The sequence below is a fragment of the Chiloscyllium punctatum genome, chromosome 11 (genome assembly GCF_047496795.1).
Source record: "Chiloscyllium punctatum isolate Juve2018m chromosome 11, sChiPun1.3, whole genome shotgun sequence".
Taxonomy (NCBI): domain Eukaryota; kingdom Metazoa; phylum Chordata; class Chondrichthyes; order Orectolobiformes; family Hemiscylliidae; genus Chiloscyllium; species Chiloscyllium punctatum.
This window is the reverse complement of record NC_092749.1, coordinates 15,825,047-15,842,328: the sequence shown is the minus strand read 5'-3', so window position 1 is coordinate 15,842,328 and position 17,282 is coordinate 15,825,047. Positions and strand designations below refer to the sequence as shown.

The window sequence follows — 17,282 nt, the reverse complement described above, 5'->3', positions numbered from 1 at the left end:
TACTTGCTCCTTCTCCCCCTTTGTCAACAAATTAAAAAAACCATCATTTCCCAGCCCCTTAAGTTCAAAGAAATCATATCAGGCTTGAAGCATTAAATTTGTTTCACTCTCCAGGAGATTTGCCAAAGCTGTTCTCCAGCCATTTGCTTTTACTCCAGAATTTATTATCTAGTTTAGTCAAGTCTCTGGTTAATGGCAATCGCCAGGACAACTATTCAGCAATGGTAATATTAGTGAATGCAAGTGATGGTTGAAACACATATTACCTATCATGTTATGAGCACAAACTTGCATGCTGTCCAGGTCTTGCAACATAAACACCGAGTTTCAGTATCCAATGCGTGTGAATGATGCCAAGGATTGTAATCATCAGTGAATGTTTCCAATTCTGACCTTGCGTTGTACACAAGGTTATTGACCAAACAGCTGATAGTTGGGTCCAATTCCTGCAGCTGAAGTTTCTGGAGGGGATTCTTAGAGATAGGGTTTCCATGCATTTGGAGGGGGCAAGGACAGATTAGGGATAGCCAGCATAGGAAATTGTGTCTACAAGCTTGATCTAGTTTTTTTTGAGGATATAACCAGAAGGATTGATGAAGGCAAAGCAGTAACTGTTATCCACATGGATTTTAGGAAAGCTTTTGACAAGATTCCAAATCATACACTGATCAGGAAAGTTAGATCACATGAAACTCAGAGCTTGCTAATTAGATACAAAAAGTTGTTTGCTAGTAAGAGACAAAGGGTGGAGGTGGAAGGTTGCTTTTTGGATCATAGGCCTGTAACAGCTGTGTCCCACCAGGATCGGTACTAGGTGCACCGTCATTTATATAAACAATTCAGATGAGAATATAGAAAGCATAGTTAGTAAGTGTGCGGATAATACCAAACTTGGTGCTACAGTGGACGTGAAGGTGGTTATCTAATATTACAAAGAGATCTTGATCAATTAGGCCAATGGGCTGAGATGTGCCAGATGGAGTTTAATTTGGATAGATGTGAGATATAACATTTTGGTAAAACAAACAAGGGCAAGATTTATACAGTTAATAGTAGGCCCCTGGGAAGTGTTGTTTAACAGAGAGATCCAAGGGGTTCAGGTACATAGCTCTTTGAAAGTTGTAGACAGGGTAATTAAGCCAGACTACTCAGACCCTTTGACATCACAGTTGCCCACAAACACAGCTAGTGAACTTGAAAGATTCTATACAGATAACTAGCATAACTAATGTCATTTACAAAATACCATGCAAGGACTGTGACAAACACTGCATTGAACAAACAAGCAGAAAACTAGCCACCAGGATATATGAACATCAACTAGCCACAAAATGACATGACCCTCTCTCACTAGTATCCTTACATGCAGATAAGGAAGGACACCACTTTGACTGGGACAACACATCCATCCTAGGATGAGCGAAACAGAGACATGCATGAGAATTCCTAGAAGCATGGCATTCCAACTGGAACTCTATCATCAAACACAGAGTTAGACCTCATCTACCACCCCCCCCAAGAAAGAATAGGAAATGGCATCGCCACAGGAAATGGTGTCACCAACCTAAAGAAACCCAAACATATAAATAGAAAGCAGGAATCAACAGTGCTTCGCCCGGAGGCCCACTAAAGATGTTACCTAGTAGGGTGACGAAACGTCTGGAAATGAACCTTCCCGCTCAGCGAGCAAACTTACATCCAGAACCTCAACCTGAGCTACAAATCTTAAAACTCACAAAACATGCTTGCCTTCATTTCAGTTGGCACATCATGTTGAGGTTGTACAGGACATTGGTGAGGCCATTATTGGAGTACAGTCTACAGTTCTGGTCACCGGGCTAAGGAAGGATATTATTAAATTGGAGAGGGTTAGAGTTATAAGAGATAAGATGAGACCAATTTAACTAAAGCATTGGAGGTTGAGCGAAGATCTTGTAGAGATTTATAAGATCATGAAGGGCCTAGATAAAGAGAATAGCAAATGTCTTTTCCCTAGTGTTGGGGAGTTCAAACTAGAGAGCATATTTTAAGGTGAGAGGAAAAAGATTTAAAAGGGACTCAAGGGGCAACCTCCTCCAGACGGTGGTTCGTATGTAAAAATGAACTGCCAGAGAAAGTGGTAGATGCAAAATTGTGAAACTAAGAAGAAAAAGGAAGCATACATAAAAAGGTCCAGGTAACTGAAAACAGACAAAGCTTTGGAAGAATATCGGGAAAGTAGAACCAATCTCAAATGAGGAATTAAGAGTGCTAAAAGGGGTCATGAAATATCTTTAGTAAACAGGGTTAAGGAAAATCCCAAAGCTTTTTATTCATATATAAGGAGTGAGAGAGTAACTATAGAAAGCAACCAGAGAAAGGACAGGCACACTCAAGGATCAAGGAGGGAAGTTATATGTGGAGTCAGAGAAAACGGATGAGATTCTTACATAAGTACTTTGTGTCAGTATTCACCAAGGAGTGGGACATGATGGATGTTGAAGTTAGGAATAGATGTTTGATTACTCTTGATCAAGTCGGCTTAAGAAGGGAGGAAGCATTGGGTATTCCAAAAGGCATCAAGGTGGACAAATCTCCAGGTCCAGATGGAATCTATCCCAGGTTACTAAGGGAAGCGAGACAGGAAAGAGCTGGGGCCTTAACAGATATCTTTGCAGCATACTTGAACACGAGAGAGATCCCAGAGGGATGCAGAATTGCTAATATTGTCCTCTTCATTCAGAAGGGCAGCAGGGATAATCCAGGTAATAGACTGGTGGGCCTGACATCTGTGGCAGGGAAGCTTCTAAAGAAGATACTGAAGGATAAGATCTACTTACATTTGGGAGAAAATGGGCTGATCAGTGATAGGCAACATGGTTTTGTGCCAGGAAGGTCACGTCTTACCACCTTAATAGAATTCTTTCAGGAAGTGAAAAAGTTGATTGATGAGGGAAGGGCTGTAGATGTCATATACATGGAGCTCACAAAGGCTTTTGATAAGGTTCCCCATGGTCAGCTGATGGAGAAAGTGAAGTTGCATGGGGTCCAGGGTGTATTAGCTAGATGGATAAAGAACTAGCTGGGCAACAGGAGACAGTAGTAGTGGAAGGGAGTTTCTCAAAATGGAGACCTGTGACCAGTGGTGTTCTATAGGAGTCCATGCTGGGACCACTGTTGTTTGTGATATACATAAATGATCTGGAGGAAGGTATAGGTGGTCTGATTAGCAAGTTTTCAGATGACACTAAAATTGGTGGAGTAACAAATACTGAAGGGGACGGTCAGACAATACAGCAGAATATAGATAAATTGGAGAGTTGGGTGGGGAAATGGCAGATGGAGTTCAATACAGGCAAATGAGAGGTGACGCATTTTAGAAGATCCAATTCAATAGCAAATTATATGGTAACTAGAAAAGCCCCGGGGAAATTTGATGTACAGAGGGATTTGAGTGTTTAGGTCCATTGTACCCTGAAGGTGGCAAGGCAGATTGACAGAGTGGTCAACAAGGCATACGGCATGCTTTCAGTCATCGGACAAGGTATTGAATACATGATATACAAATGGGCAGGGAGCCAAAAGGATACAGATTCTTGGAAAATAAGCTACGGGTTTAGATAAATGGTCTGGATTGGCACAGGCTTGGAGGACTGAAAGGTCTGTTCCTGTGCTGTAATTTTCTTTGTTACAACATTTAAAAGACATTTGGATAGCTACATGAATAGGAAAGGTTTACAGGGATATGGGTCAACTGCAGCCAAGTGGAACCAGGTTAGTTTGGGAAACTTGGTTGGTACAGACAATTTGGACCGATGGGTCTGTTTCATGCTGTGTGATTCCCCGATATGTCTTCAGCCAATAGACATCTTGACCCAATTGCCAATAGCTTCAATTTTGCTTGAGGCCATATGCCAGGCTCAGTCAAGCAAAGTCACTTCACACCTCACCTCTGGAATTCAGCTAGAAGTCAAGAAAAGCCATAAAAGACCATTAGAAACAGGAAAAGGAGCTGACCATTCAGCCTCTTGCGCCTGCACCCCCATTCAACAGAATCATGGCTGATCCGATAGCCCTTACATTAATCTTCCTGCACTTACCCCACAATCCTTGATTCATCGACTGATCAAGAAACTCAGTCTTAAATATATACAAGGACTCAGACCCCACAATTCTCTGCAGTAAGGAGTTCCAAAGACTCTCAACCCTCAGAAGAAACTCCTCCTCATTTCAGCCTTAAACTTATTTGAAGGTGCCAATTTGAGTCTATGATCTCTGGTCCTAGACTTTCCCAACAGGGGAAACAGTCTCTTAGCACTTACCCTGTCAAACCTCAAAAATCCCATATGTTGCAATGAAATCAACTCTCATTCTTCTAAATTCCAATGAGTGGAGTCCCAACATGTTCAACCTTAGTTCATAAGACAATCCATCCAGACCAGGGATCATCCTTATGAGGTTTCTCAGATGTGCTTCCAATGAAATGAGATCTTTACTAAAATAAGGGGATCAAAACTGCTCTAAGTGCACCACGAGATCTCAGCAGCATCTTATGCAGATGCAGTAACACTTTCCTACTCTTGTGTTCCTTGAAAGAAGAACCAACATTCCAATGCCTTCCTGATTACCTGCTGCACGTGTGCCAGCTTTGCATTTTGTGTGCAAATACCTCCAAGTCTCTGTGTGTTACGGGCATTATTTCAATGGTGAAAAACTATGATCAAACAAGCCTGTTGCTCCCTGCACAATTGATATTAACTTCACCATCTGTATCCTAATTCCAGAAACACAACAAATATTCTCAAATCATTTGTGCAACTCATTGTTACAATCCAGTTTAATTTACTCGGTCTCAAGTGCACTGATGAATACAAGGCACAGACTAAGGATACCAGATAGTGAGACAGAAGATAAAATTACAAGTTATATAAATGCTAGAACTAGTTTTACACAAGTGAGAAAACTTTAAAAGCTACCAAACAAGCAAGAAAACAAAACTAGATGCTGTGAAAGCTTAATAGTTCCATGTCAATGCAGCAAGAGGATGACTACCACTGGTTAAGTCTCATTCTTTACAAATTCTCTTGTTTATACGCGAATAAATATGGATTCAATAATAACCTGGAATTTTAAAATATCTAGCTTAATGATGACAATGTAACCAGTATAATCAAACTGCTGCAGTACACAGTAACAGTAGCTCAGTTATGAGGCTCACCTTTGCAACTGCTACCATTAAAAACAAAGCAAGTCAAATTCACAGGACACCAGGTTATAGTTCAACAGATTTATTTGAAATCACAAGCTTTTGGAGCATTGCTCCTTCATCAGGTGAAGTCCACTTGACGAGGGACCAGTACTTAGAAAGCTTGAAATTTCAAATAAATCTGTTGGAGTATAACCTGGTGTCCTGTGGATTCTGACTTTGAATACGCTAGCCCAACACCAGCACCTCCACATCATAAACAGAGAAAGAACAAGATGTTAACAACTGTCATTTTCCAATTCAAAGTTACAAATTGCATTTGGAAACATTCTATAAATTTGATATAAATCGATGGACCAAAAGTCAGATGGCTCAAAATTTCTCATCTGGTACTAGTTTGGAGTGTCTTCACTAAGGCTGCAACAGTCCAGAAAAGTAGTCAACAAACTACACTCAAACACTACTGTTATTATAGGCCCCGAAGCAAAAGGCATGGTGGTCTGTCCCCTCTAAAAAGCACATATATTCTTTCTGAAGTGTCATGATCAAAACTGATCAGTACTCATTTGTTCATAATGCCATTCAACATGTGTATATTTGTATCCTAATTTCCCTGTAAACACAACAATCCCTTTACTTAATTCCTTCATAACATTGTCATGGTATTCAAAAGCACCAACTACATTATTGCTATGTTAAAGGAGGTTGAGTGTATTTATCTCCTGCCCATATTAATAAATCTAGTTCCAAATCTAGAATTGCAACATCTATCCCTAAATTCCTATCCATTTTTACCAAAATAAACAACCATTTAGTAAAGTGAAAATAGGGGAAAGTAAAATTTTATCTGATTATCTTTTGTACTGGTCTTTGGTGTGCAGGCTGCGGAGGTTAATTTTTGTGATACAGTTGTAATCATATCACGTCATGTTAAGTATGACATGAGAACTGCTATTTGAGATCTGTCATATTCATTGATTCAGGATTAAAATCTAAAATCTCATAGCGAACAATCCTCTAGGTAATAGTGATCATAACAGGAAGAATTTCACATGGGGTCTGAGTGCAAGAAACATGGGCCTGAATTGAGCACCTTAAATTTTAACAAAAGGAATCCAAAATGAAATAGCCAAAGCAGACTGAGAAAAAGAAATAAATCGGTAAGGAAATGTGTTATGTAAACAGGATTAGAAACTTAAGGAGAGATGTTTCATAATTTAAGACTATATGAGAAAGACAAAACATGTGCAGCTAATGAAGAATGACATCAAATTAACTAAGAAACCACAACGCTGTGAAGATTATTAGATAACCAAAAGACTGGGAAAACACTCACTTGGATGGACACATTAAAATGAGAGAAATCTGGCAAAAAAGTAACACACACAGTTTGTGCTTCTACAAATATGATAAAGAAAGTAAGTAGCCAAGGTAAGCAACGGTCACATAGAAAACGAGACTGATGAATTAACAATGAAAAACAAATGGAGAATGGAGAATAATGCAATTGAATGTGTGGCTCAGGAGTATTTTAGATTTCTGCCTCACTGGGATTGTTTCTGGGAATGTTGGGACTTGTGCAAGTGGGATGGTCTGCATTTGAACCAGAATGGAACCATCATCCTTGTGGGTAGACTTATCAATGCTGTTGGGAGGAGTTTAAATTAGTTTATTAAGGGCAAGGGACTCTAATAGGGACGCAGCATAATAAAGTAACAAGAATGCAGGGAATTCAGCCTTGCTGTGATTCAAGAGAATAAGGAGAGATTGGACAGCCTCTATCTTAATATTAGGAGTATTATAGAGAAGACAGATGAGTTAAAGGACGCAGATTAATATGTGGAATGGAGACACTGCTGCCAACACAGACGTGGTTGACAGATGGGCAGGACTGACAACTCAAAATTATGTTAGGGTCTTCAGACAAGACAGGGCAGGGTGTCGAAGTGTTGGTGATATTGCATTATTAATTAATGAGTCAGTTATTGCAGTAGCGAGAGATGATACCTTGGGAGGGTCCTCAAATTAAGCTTTGTGGGTAGAGCTTAGGAATAAAAAGGGGGCAGTGATATTGTCAAATAGTCAGCAGGGAACAGATATACAGATAATTCACTGATGTGTGACAATAACACTAGGGTCATTATATTAGGGGACTTCCACTTTCCACACATTAATTGGGGTAGTCATAGTGTAAAGGGTTGAGAGAGGATAGATTTCTTGAACTGTATTCTGCAGGGTTTTATGTTATGGTACACCCAGAAGGTCCAACAAGGAAGACAATTCTGGTTCTAATTTAGCAGGTGGTTAAGGTGGCATTTATGACAATGTGACAAAATCGGTAAGCATTTTTGTGACAATGTCAACAGCACCATTATGTTCAAGGAAAGAGATAGTCTACAGAAAAGGTTTTGGACTTGCGTGGGTGGGTTAAGTGGTGGGGGCAGACTTCTTGCTTCGGAGTAAATCTACAATAGAATAGCCGGGGTGATCAAAAAGGAAATGGGGAATGTACAGGTCCAACATGCTCCCTTTAGGGTGAAATGTTGGAGCAACAAGCCCAGAGAACCCTGGCTGTCTATGAACATTTAGGATTGGGTAAGAAGAAAAAGAGAGAGGCTATTAATTAGGTACAAAGGGAGCAAGTGAACAGAGGACCTAAAAGAGTACAGAAGATACAAGGGGAATCTTAAGAAAGCAATTAGGAGACAAAGAGGTGGGTAAAATTAAGGAGAATCCCATGATATCCTGTAAAGGAGAAGAGATTAATTAGGGAATAAGTAGGGCCCATTTGGGACCACTGAGGCGTCTACGTGTGAAATCAGAGGACAATAATAAGACTTCAGTACTTTACTGGTCTTCACTTTAGATGCAGGATGTAGGTATAGAAGTAGGAAGATGGACTAAGATGTTCTTCAACAGAATGACATAGCGAATGGGAAGACATTGGAGGCTTTGGCAGATTTCAAAGTGGACAAAACCCCAGCTCGCTTTGGAAGACAAGGGAGGAAATTAGAGGCTCCAATCCAAAATTTTAAATTCCTGCCTGGCCAAGGGGAGCTGCTAAAGGGCTGGAGGATAGCTACTGTGGTTCCACTTTAACAGTGTGATGGGGGTAAACCAAGAAACTATAGACAAGTGAGTCTGACAAGTGATTGACAAACTATTGGAGAAAATCCTGAAGGAGTGAGTCAACACATCTCCAAGGACAAGAATATAGGCTGCATAGTTAATAAGTTGGTAGATGACACCAAAATTGGTACTATAGCAGACAGTACAGAAAGTTTTCTAAGAATATAGCAGTATCTTGAACAACTGGGCCATTGAACTGAGAAATGGCAGATGGAGTTTAATTTGCATAAAGGCAGGATATTGTCTTCTGGTAAGCCAAGCCAAAATAGGACCTACACAGTTAATATTAGGACTCTGGGGACTGTTGTCAGACAGAGACACCTAGGGATGCAGCTACATAGTTCCTTGAAAGTGGTGTCACAGGTGGACAGACTGAAGTAGTATTTGGCATGCTTGCCTTCATTAATCAAAGCAGTTGGAATGTCACGTTAGAGCTATACAAGTAGTTGGTAAGGCCATATTTGGAATATTGCATACTGTTACTGACTAAGCCAGACTTCTCAAAACACTCAAGCAGGCAGTCCAAACCATAAGTTGGCAATTTGTTTCGCTAAGTATATAGTGAACATAACATAGCTAACTTACTCCAGGTAAACTACCAGGTTTTAGAACAGACAAAAATTTATTCACACATATACAATAAAACACAAAGGACAGAATAAAGAATCCCCACAGAACTCAGTCTACCCAAATTAGACTTAATTATGCAGTTCTGAATATATACAACAGCCTCAATAAGCAAACCCCCTTAAAAAAAAACAGTAACAATGGAACAGGTTGAAGTTAGGAGGGAGAGGGAGAGGGAGAGAGGGAGAGGGAGAGGGGGAGGACCTGTTTCCACATAGTTGAATTTCTAACTAGTTCTGGACTGAACTACTCCGCTGAGAAAGTGAGGACTGCAGATGCTGGAGATCAGAGCTGAAAAAGTGTGTTGCTCGAAAAGCGCAGGTCAGGCAGCATCGACGTTTCGGGCACGAGCCCTTCTTTATACAGGTCACTTCTAAAACATGACCACTTTGGCCTGAAGTCTCATCTATTTACATATAATCAAAAAGGCCTCTCAAAACCCTTTAATCTTTGTACCAAACCAGTCTAATCTAAACCGGAGCTGTTTATGACCCCTCTGAAAAAAGGACAAGAACAAAGTATCCATAAGAAAAGGAACAATTTTTAGAAAACAAAGGGACCAGCTTTGTGACTGTACTATGCTTGTTGCCATGCTAGAGGAATGATGTTATTAAACTGGAAAGGGAGTGAAGATTTACAGGGATATTAGTGAGACTGGAAGGTTTCAGTTAAAAAGAAGGCTGGATAGGCTAAGACTTTTTTTTCTTGGAGCATAGGAGGCTGAGGGGTGAACTTAAAAAATCATGAGGTGCATAGATAAGGTAAACTGAGATGGTCCAGTTTACCTTATCTAAGTAGAAAAGTCCAAAACTAGAGGGCATAGGTTTAAGGGGAGAGGGGAAAAAGATTTTAAAAAGGGACTTGAGGGGCAACTTTTTCACACGAGATAGTGTGTTTATGGAACAAGATTCCAGTGGAAGTGGTGGAGGCTTACACAATTGCAACGTTTGAAAGACATTTGGACAGGCACACGATAAGAAGAGTTGATGGGAATATGGGCTAAATGCAGGCAAATAGGAGTAGTTCAGTGTAGGAAACCTGGTCTGCATGGACAAGTTGGGTTGAAAGGCCTGTTTCTGTGCTGTATGACTCTATGGCCCTGTGACCTCAAACAGTTAAGTACTGACATTATATTTCCAAATCAGGGTGGTGAGTGGCTTGGAGGGGATCTTGCAAATGGTGGTGTTCCCATGTATTGGCTGCACTTATCCTTCTAGTTGGAAATGTTCATGGGTTTGGAAGGTGCTGTCTATGAAGCTTTGGTAAATTTCTGCAGTGCATCTTGTGGTGGAGGGAGTGGATGTCTGTGGATGTGGTGTCAATCAAGCAAGCTGCTTTGTCCTGGAGAGAGTCCAAACTTGCGTTGTTGGAGCTGCATCAATAAAAATATACATTTGAGAGATGGGCAGATCAGGAGCAAACAATTCAACTCTGATAAGCATGAGGTGGTGTACTTTGGAAGAAGTAACAAGACAATGGATTACTCTATGAATGGCAGTACACTAGGAAGCTCAAAGGAATACTCAGATTTTGGAATGCTTACCCTCAGACCCCTGGAGGCAACATGATACATTAATACTGTGATTAAGGGGCATAATTTTAGGGTGGTGAAGGGAAGAAGGCTTAGAGGAAATCTTTTTGACTGAGGGGGGCGGGGAGGGAAAAAAAGAGATGTGGAACGCACTGCCTGGGAGGGCAATACAGGCAGGAAACCTCAAAAACGTAAATAAATATATGGAAAAGCACTTGGAAGGTCATAACATTGAAGGCTATGGGCCACATGCTGCAAAACTGTTAGTGTAGATTGATCAATGATGGGCCAAAGGGCCTCTTTTATGCTGCATGACTATGACTAAGTAAATACTCCAGACTTCAAACAAGAATTTTACATCTGTCTGCACAGAATGTCTTCTGTCTTTCCCTAAGAATAGTAGGAAAATCAAGAGATAAAGAAGAACTTAAAACACATCAGAGAAAAATGCACCAAGAAAACTAAAAGGGAATAAAGACCAAAAGTCTCCTACACTTGATAGTCTACATTCTTCAAATATATGTCTGCAGTGATAGTGGGTAGACTGGTTGTAAAGTTCTAACGTTTCAAAGCTTCTGGAAGTGTCACAGCAGAATATAAAATTGTAAATGTAGAGCCACCATTGAAAGAAAGAGAGAACCTATAGGTCAGTTAGCATGTTATTTGCAAATGCTGAAATGTTTCATTATATTAGTTATGATAGGATGATTAGAAATTCATAAAATCATGTTAACACTATACGAAAGATAAACCACGTTTAACAGTTTGATTCATGTTCTTGACAGCGTAACAAGCAGGATAGATAAAAAGGATACCAGGGGATGTGGTGTATTTGAATTTCTAAAAGGCATTCAATAAAAGTTATCATACAAAAGGTTTCCAAGATAAGAGCTCACGTTGCTGGGGTATTAGTTTAGCATGGAGAGAGGATGGACTAAACAACAGGAAACCTATCTTTCCTATCTATTCCTGCTAGTGCACAGACCTGAGGTCTGTGTGCAGTACCAGTTCCTGGAACTGGAAGTCAAAGTACTGGCATGTGGAATGTCTAAATTTTGCAGCTGCACACGCAACAGCGGATAAATGGGTCATCTTGAGGTTCACAAACTATAACAAAAGGAGTGTTACAGTGTCGTTGTTGACTACATTAATGATCTGGATGAAATGATGCAGAGGTGCTGGTGTTGGACCAGGGTGGACAAAGTTAGAAGTCACATGACACCAGGTTGTAGTCCAACAGGTTTACTTGAAATCACAAGCTTTCGGAACGCTGCTCCTTCAATTGGTGAAGTTGTAAAAATTTGGCAGATGAGAGCAACATGGGAAAATGCGATCTTGATCGCTATGGTAGAAATAATGAAAGAACAACATAGTATTTAAAATGAAGACAGACTGTAAAATGTTGCACAACAATGTCAGATTTTGTAGATGAATCATGAAGTTCAACATGGAGGTACAAGTAGCAATTAGGAATGCAAATAAAATGTCAGGTTTTATTGCAAAAGGCATGGAGTATAAAAGTAAGGAAATCTTGCTGTAAATGTCCAAGCCATTGGTGAAACTGTCATCAATAGTGCAATATAAGACTGACTTTCTAATCTAAAAGAAGAATCTACTTGCTTTTGAGGAAGTTCAGAAGGCTCAGTAATTTGATTCCTGGGTGGAAGGGGTTGACTTAGGAGGAAAGATTGTAAGCTCAGTCTGCTCAATCATTGGAGTATAGAAGAATAGGAGGTTAGATTATTGAAACAAAAGATTTAACGCGTCTTGACAGGGGAGATACCAAGACTAAGTCTCCTTATGAGAGCAATCTGAAGCTGGTAGGCACAAATTAAATATCATACAGAAATGAGGAAGAACTTGCTTCTCTAGAGGGTGATGGCCTTCGGGATTCTCCACCTCAGAAGACAGTTTAGGCTAGAAATAGAAAATGTTCAAGGCTGAGATCAACAGATTTTTCTCCACAAGGGATTTATGGGTCATGATTTAGAGGAGCTGGTGTGGACAAAGTTAAAAATCACACAACACCAGGTTATAGTCCAACAGGTTTATTTGAAAGCACTCACTTTTGAAGCAGCACTTCCAAATAAACCTATTTGACTATAACCTGGTGCTGTGACATTTTTAAAAACTTACGGATTTTGGGGGTGGAGACCAGGATTAAGTCAGTCTTTATCTTATTGAAAAGTATTACAGGCACAAAGGAAATAGCAGCAGTAGGCCTTATGTTGGTATGATACAAAGCTGATATTCCAATCAAGGTCTTTGTCCAGAACAATCAGGATGAACAGATTCAACAGCAATAGGGCATCTGTAAATTCTGGCAGTAGCATTTGCTATGAAGACTTGTCAAGAAAAAAAAGCAGAGCAAGGTTACGCATCCTAAACAATGAACTTGTCTGAACATGAAATTCTCACCTCCAGCCTCTTTTACTGATGCTATACAAAACTGAGTCTGTTCATTTTTACTTAAAAACATAGCTTCATAACTGCTATCCACATTGACACTGTATTTACTATCACTGCTGTAGAATTCCTTACTCCTTCACTGCCCTTATTTCCGATGTCTTACTGAATCTTCTACTTATCAAACCATCATGTCTCAATTTAAGTGATATAGTTATGAATGTTACAATCTCAGTAATGCACAAATGAAAAAGATGTGAGAAAACCACCTCACATACTGAGGCAAACATACTGATTAGACTGAAGTCTGACGACGACATGCATTAAACAAATGAAGATTCTTTAAAACACGTTCTTATGTCAACGTGTATGTGCATGCACCACGCAAAAATAAAAGTCAAATAAACAATTATGATTCTACTGCTCCTTTGAAAGGCAAGTGATCTAGTAATTCAAAGAACAATGCGCAATAATGACCATGCCTATATTTGGAGCATGAAGATGGTGCAAAGATATTTAAATAATTCTTCCAAACATTCAAGGTTATAACCTAGAAAAAGATGTTTAGTCATAGCTTGTATAGTTTTATCTTCTTTAAAAGCACAATGATAGGATTCAAAAGGAACAGCTGATACAAATTTCAGTTTCTTTCCAACACCAACCATGCTCCCTCAAAGCCACAACAGTGTTTTTGAATTTGATCAGGCAGACTTGCTTTAGGGTGAAAGCGGTGTAAGAAATTATTCTCCTTGGGTTGAACTGCCAGATGCAAGCAGAGTCAAATCCCACAGGCAAAATACTGGGGATGCGTATATTAAACCATATAATAACTAGATATTTAGAAAATAAAGATTTGATTGACAAAACCAACATGGATTTATAAAAAGAGAAACCATGTCTGACAAACCTGCTGAGATTTTTTTTTGAGTGTAACGAGCAGAACACACAAGGGAAATGAATGGATACAATTTGTTTCTATTTTCTGAAGGATTTCAATAACATGCCACACAAGAGATTAAAAGCAAAGGTGAGCACACAAGATAGGGTAAAATATTTAGGTAAATTAAAATCTGGCTAATGGACAAAAAAAAAAACAGGCTGAAAGTAGGGGTTACCTTAAGGATCAATGTTTTGGTCCCATCTGTTCATAATCTATATCAATGATTTGATGCAAGTACCAAATATAAAAGATCAGAGTTTGCTGATGCCACAAGCCTAGATTGGAAGGAAAGTTGGAGGAGGATGCAAAGCAGCTTCAGGGGAACTTAAACTGGCTGAGTTGGCAATTTATTAAATGGTGAAAGATTGGGAACTGATAAAGTTTATGTGCAGCAAGCAATTAAGGAGGCAGATTTTATGCTGGCCATTACAGTGACTGGATTTGAGGGTAAGAACAAAGAAGTTTTGCTGCAAACGTAAAAAGCTTTCGAGAGACTGCACTTGAAGTATGGTGTATAGTTTTCCTCTTTACTCAAGAAAGAATATTCCTGCCACACAGTGTTACAATGGTCCATCAGACTTATGCCAGAGATGACAGGATTATCCTTGAGGAGAGGCATAGGAGACTAGGTCTACATTTGAGAGTTTATAAAAATTAGACATGGCCTCACAAAAGCATACCAAGTTCTTCCAGGCCTCAAAAGGGCAGATACAAGAAGGATGTTTCCAATGATTGGAATGCCTAGAATCAGAGGACATGATGTCAAATGAAAGGGTGGACCAATTCGTACTGAGGTGAAGTGGACGTTCCTCTCAAAAGGGTGGTGACCTTCAAACCCCCGTCACCAAGAGGTTTGTGGAAATTCAAATCAGCATATCTTCAAGGGACAGCTTGATAAATTTCCTCTTATAAAAATCAGGAGATGTAAGGATATTATGATAAAATGACATAGAAACAGAAAAACAGCAATGAACTATGTGAATGGCAGAGTGGACCTGACGGTTAACAGTCTATTCCTATTCCTAGTTCCTGTTTCACGCCCAAGCCTCTGGATGAATGAACTACAGAAATTTGCATTTCAGCTGTGTTCAGGAGTCAAGACTTGGTGAAGGCTCACAATAGATGATCTTAACAGCAAAAGTACTTGCTAATGCAGGGGGCTCTGCAAAAGCTACACCTATCTAATACATGCTGACTGTAACAGTATCAGATCCTAGAGATGGTCAATCCATTGTTTTCTGTTCAAAAAAATGGCACACACTTGTTTAAGCATTTGATTTTATTTTTGAACCTGAACAAATGAAATTTATTGGAGGAAAAACAAGACATGCCTATGCAACAGGGTGCCATCTGACCTTTCCTAAAATTTTAAATGGTTAAGATTTAGACTATAATTCTGCACAAGAAAGTGAAATTCCCAATGAAAAACAAAGTTTGCAAAACCATGTATTAGGCAAAGAGGCACATGGCAATGCACTTCAGTCAACAAGCCAGACATCTGAAAAGTCCACACTGCAGTTACCAAGTAGAAAATATTGAGCAACTGGAGTTTAAAACATAAGCTAGGCCATGAAAAGTGAACTGTTTGCATTACTAACTTTGATGTTTAAATGGACAATATTATGATTTTCCCTCAAGGTCTTGGGCAATCTGAAGGAACATGCACAAATGCATAATTGAGCCATGCATAAAATGCAATGCACCATTTTCACTCACTCCCATTATAATGATGTCCTGATTGAACTGTACATATAAAATATAGCAAAGAATCAGTAATTATCCTCACAAAAGGTCACTTTGACATTAACCTAAAATTAGTCATATCATGACTTTTGCTGCAAATGCCCACTCTCCATCATAGCTAATTCAGTTTTTCCTTCTCTTCTGCTCTAAGCACATGGCTTACCACCAATATGCAAAGTGACTTAAATTATGCAAAAAAATGCATTTCAGATGACTTGTGATCTCCATTTAAAACAACTGCTGTGGAGAAGTTAAGAAACAGATATTTGAATAGACATTTAGTACAGGCAGGAGGGGAAAAAGAAAACCTCTCTCATCAAGTTTTAAGTAACCAAAATAAAGCTCAAGAAAGAAATGCAGATCCTTAAAATGCAGACTTAAAACTGCAGACTTGCAAGTAGATCCAAATTAGCATCTTCTCTGAGCAGTTGTAATACATACAGCCACATGGACCACAAAGATCTTCAGTTCAACTCCAGGTTTGTGCTAGGTTAATTGAGTAAAGACAACAGCACAAAGTGTCATGATCAAGTTGAAGCAGGAGTGAACACTTCATAATGTCCTCTCTTCATAAAATTGTCTGCTGACATTGATTTGGCTCACACAAAACGGCCTCTGACAATATTTTCAAATATTGAGTGCACCTGCTTAAATTTCAAGTATACAACACTGAAGGTAGAAGCAGCAAAAACAGCCATTGAACTGTCCATCCATCAATGTATGTTCAAAATATGAAGGGGCTAAGTGCTGTTAGTGTGTCTGCGACACGCTCATGCTGTTGTTGCACAATTGCGACAACTGTTAAGTGCACTTGTGAAAAATTGCTTTGATAATTTTTCATTATAATGTTGTTAATCAGTTAACTTCAATATAGTGATCTGTAAATTTGAGTTTAAAAAATAGCCTGATGGGCCAAATCAATTTCAGGTTTTTAATAAACTTTTATTTGCTATACATGTTCAACACATATTAATAAATGGTTTTCTTATACTTACCAGATCCAATTTTTATGAGACCATTATGCTGGATGAATATGGTGTCACAAGTCAGGTTTCCATGGATTATTGGAGGATCACAAGAGTGGAGGTAGCTGATAAATAAAACAGTATTCAATAAACTGAGCAAACTGGCAGTTTCTTTAGACATGTATAGCATTTTACTAAATTAAAGTTTTACTCAACAGAATAACATTCGTACAATTAAAGACAAAAAATATACATTTAGTTCAATGGGGAAAAGATGTACAGTATTCATAATTTCTAAACCATTTAAATATGTTTCAGAATATTTCAATTTTCACAAACTTGATGCTGCTCTGCCATCAGGTGGTTTAACAAGTTCACCAACCAAGCAGCTGGCCACTTCCAGGCTCCAACCAATACTCACAATTGCTTCTTACAAAGGAAAAGTTGAGGACTACCCAACTACAACTTGTTAATTTTCACACCTTCTTGGAGGAACCACAAGCAGTCTCCAGACAGCAACTCACTCCATACGCATCAGTAACTGAACAAAACAACTTGCATTTCTACAATGTGCTAATATTCAGTACAATGGTTTTACCAAAGAACCCCAAATTACATTGCACCTATCAGATACAAAAAAAAACTAATTCTGAATAGGTACATTGGAAAGAAACAAAATCAAACAAAATTTTCAAAGTGAACAAGTAGAAATGGATTTTGCAGACCCTAATTACTTTTGGAGAAGGCAAACAGTTT

The 17,282-nt window shown here is 39.1% G+C and overlaps 1 protein-coding gene across 2 annotated transcripts in view; it reads right to left on the bottom strand.

The window, feature by feature from the left end:
• The window catches only part of LOC140482762 (nuclear receptor-binding protein-like), a 103,710-nt gene that overhangs the window by 50,710 nt on the left and 35,718 nt on the right, over positions 1-17,282 (bottom strand). For both annotated transcript variants that reach the window (XM_072580351.1, XM_072580352.1), the window contains exon 6: positions 16,557-16,651. In XM_072580351.1, the coding sequence (XP_072436452.1) occupies positions 16,557-16,651 (95 nt within the window). The remainder of the gene's footprint in view (positions 1-16,556; positions 16,652-17,282) is intronic.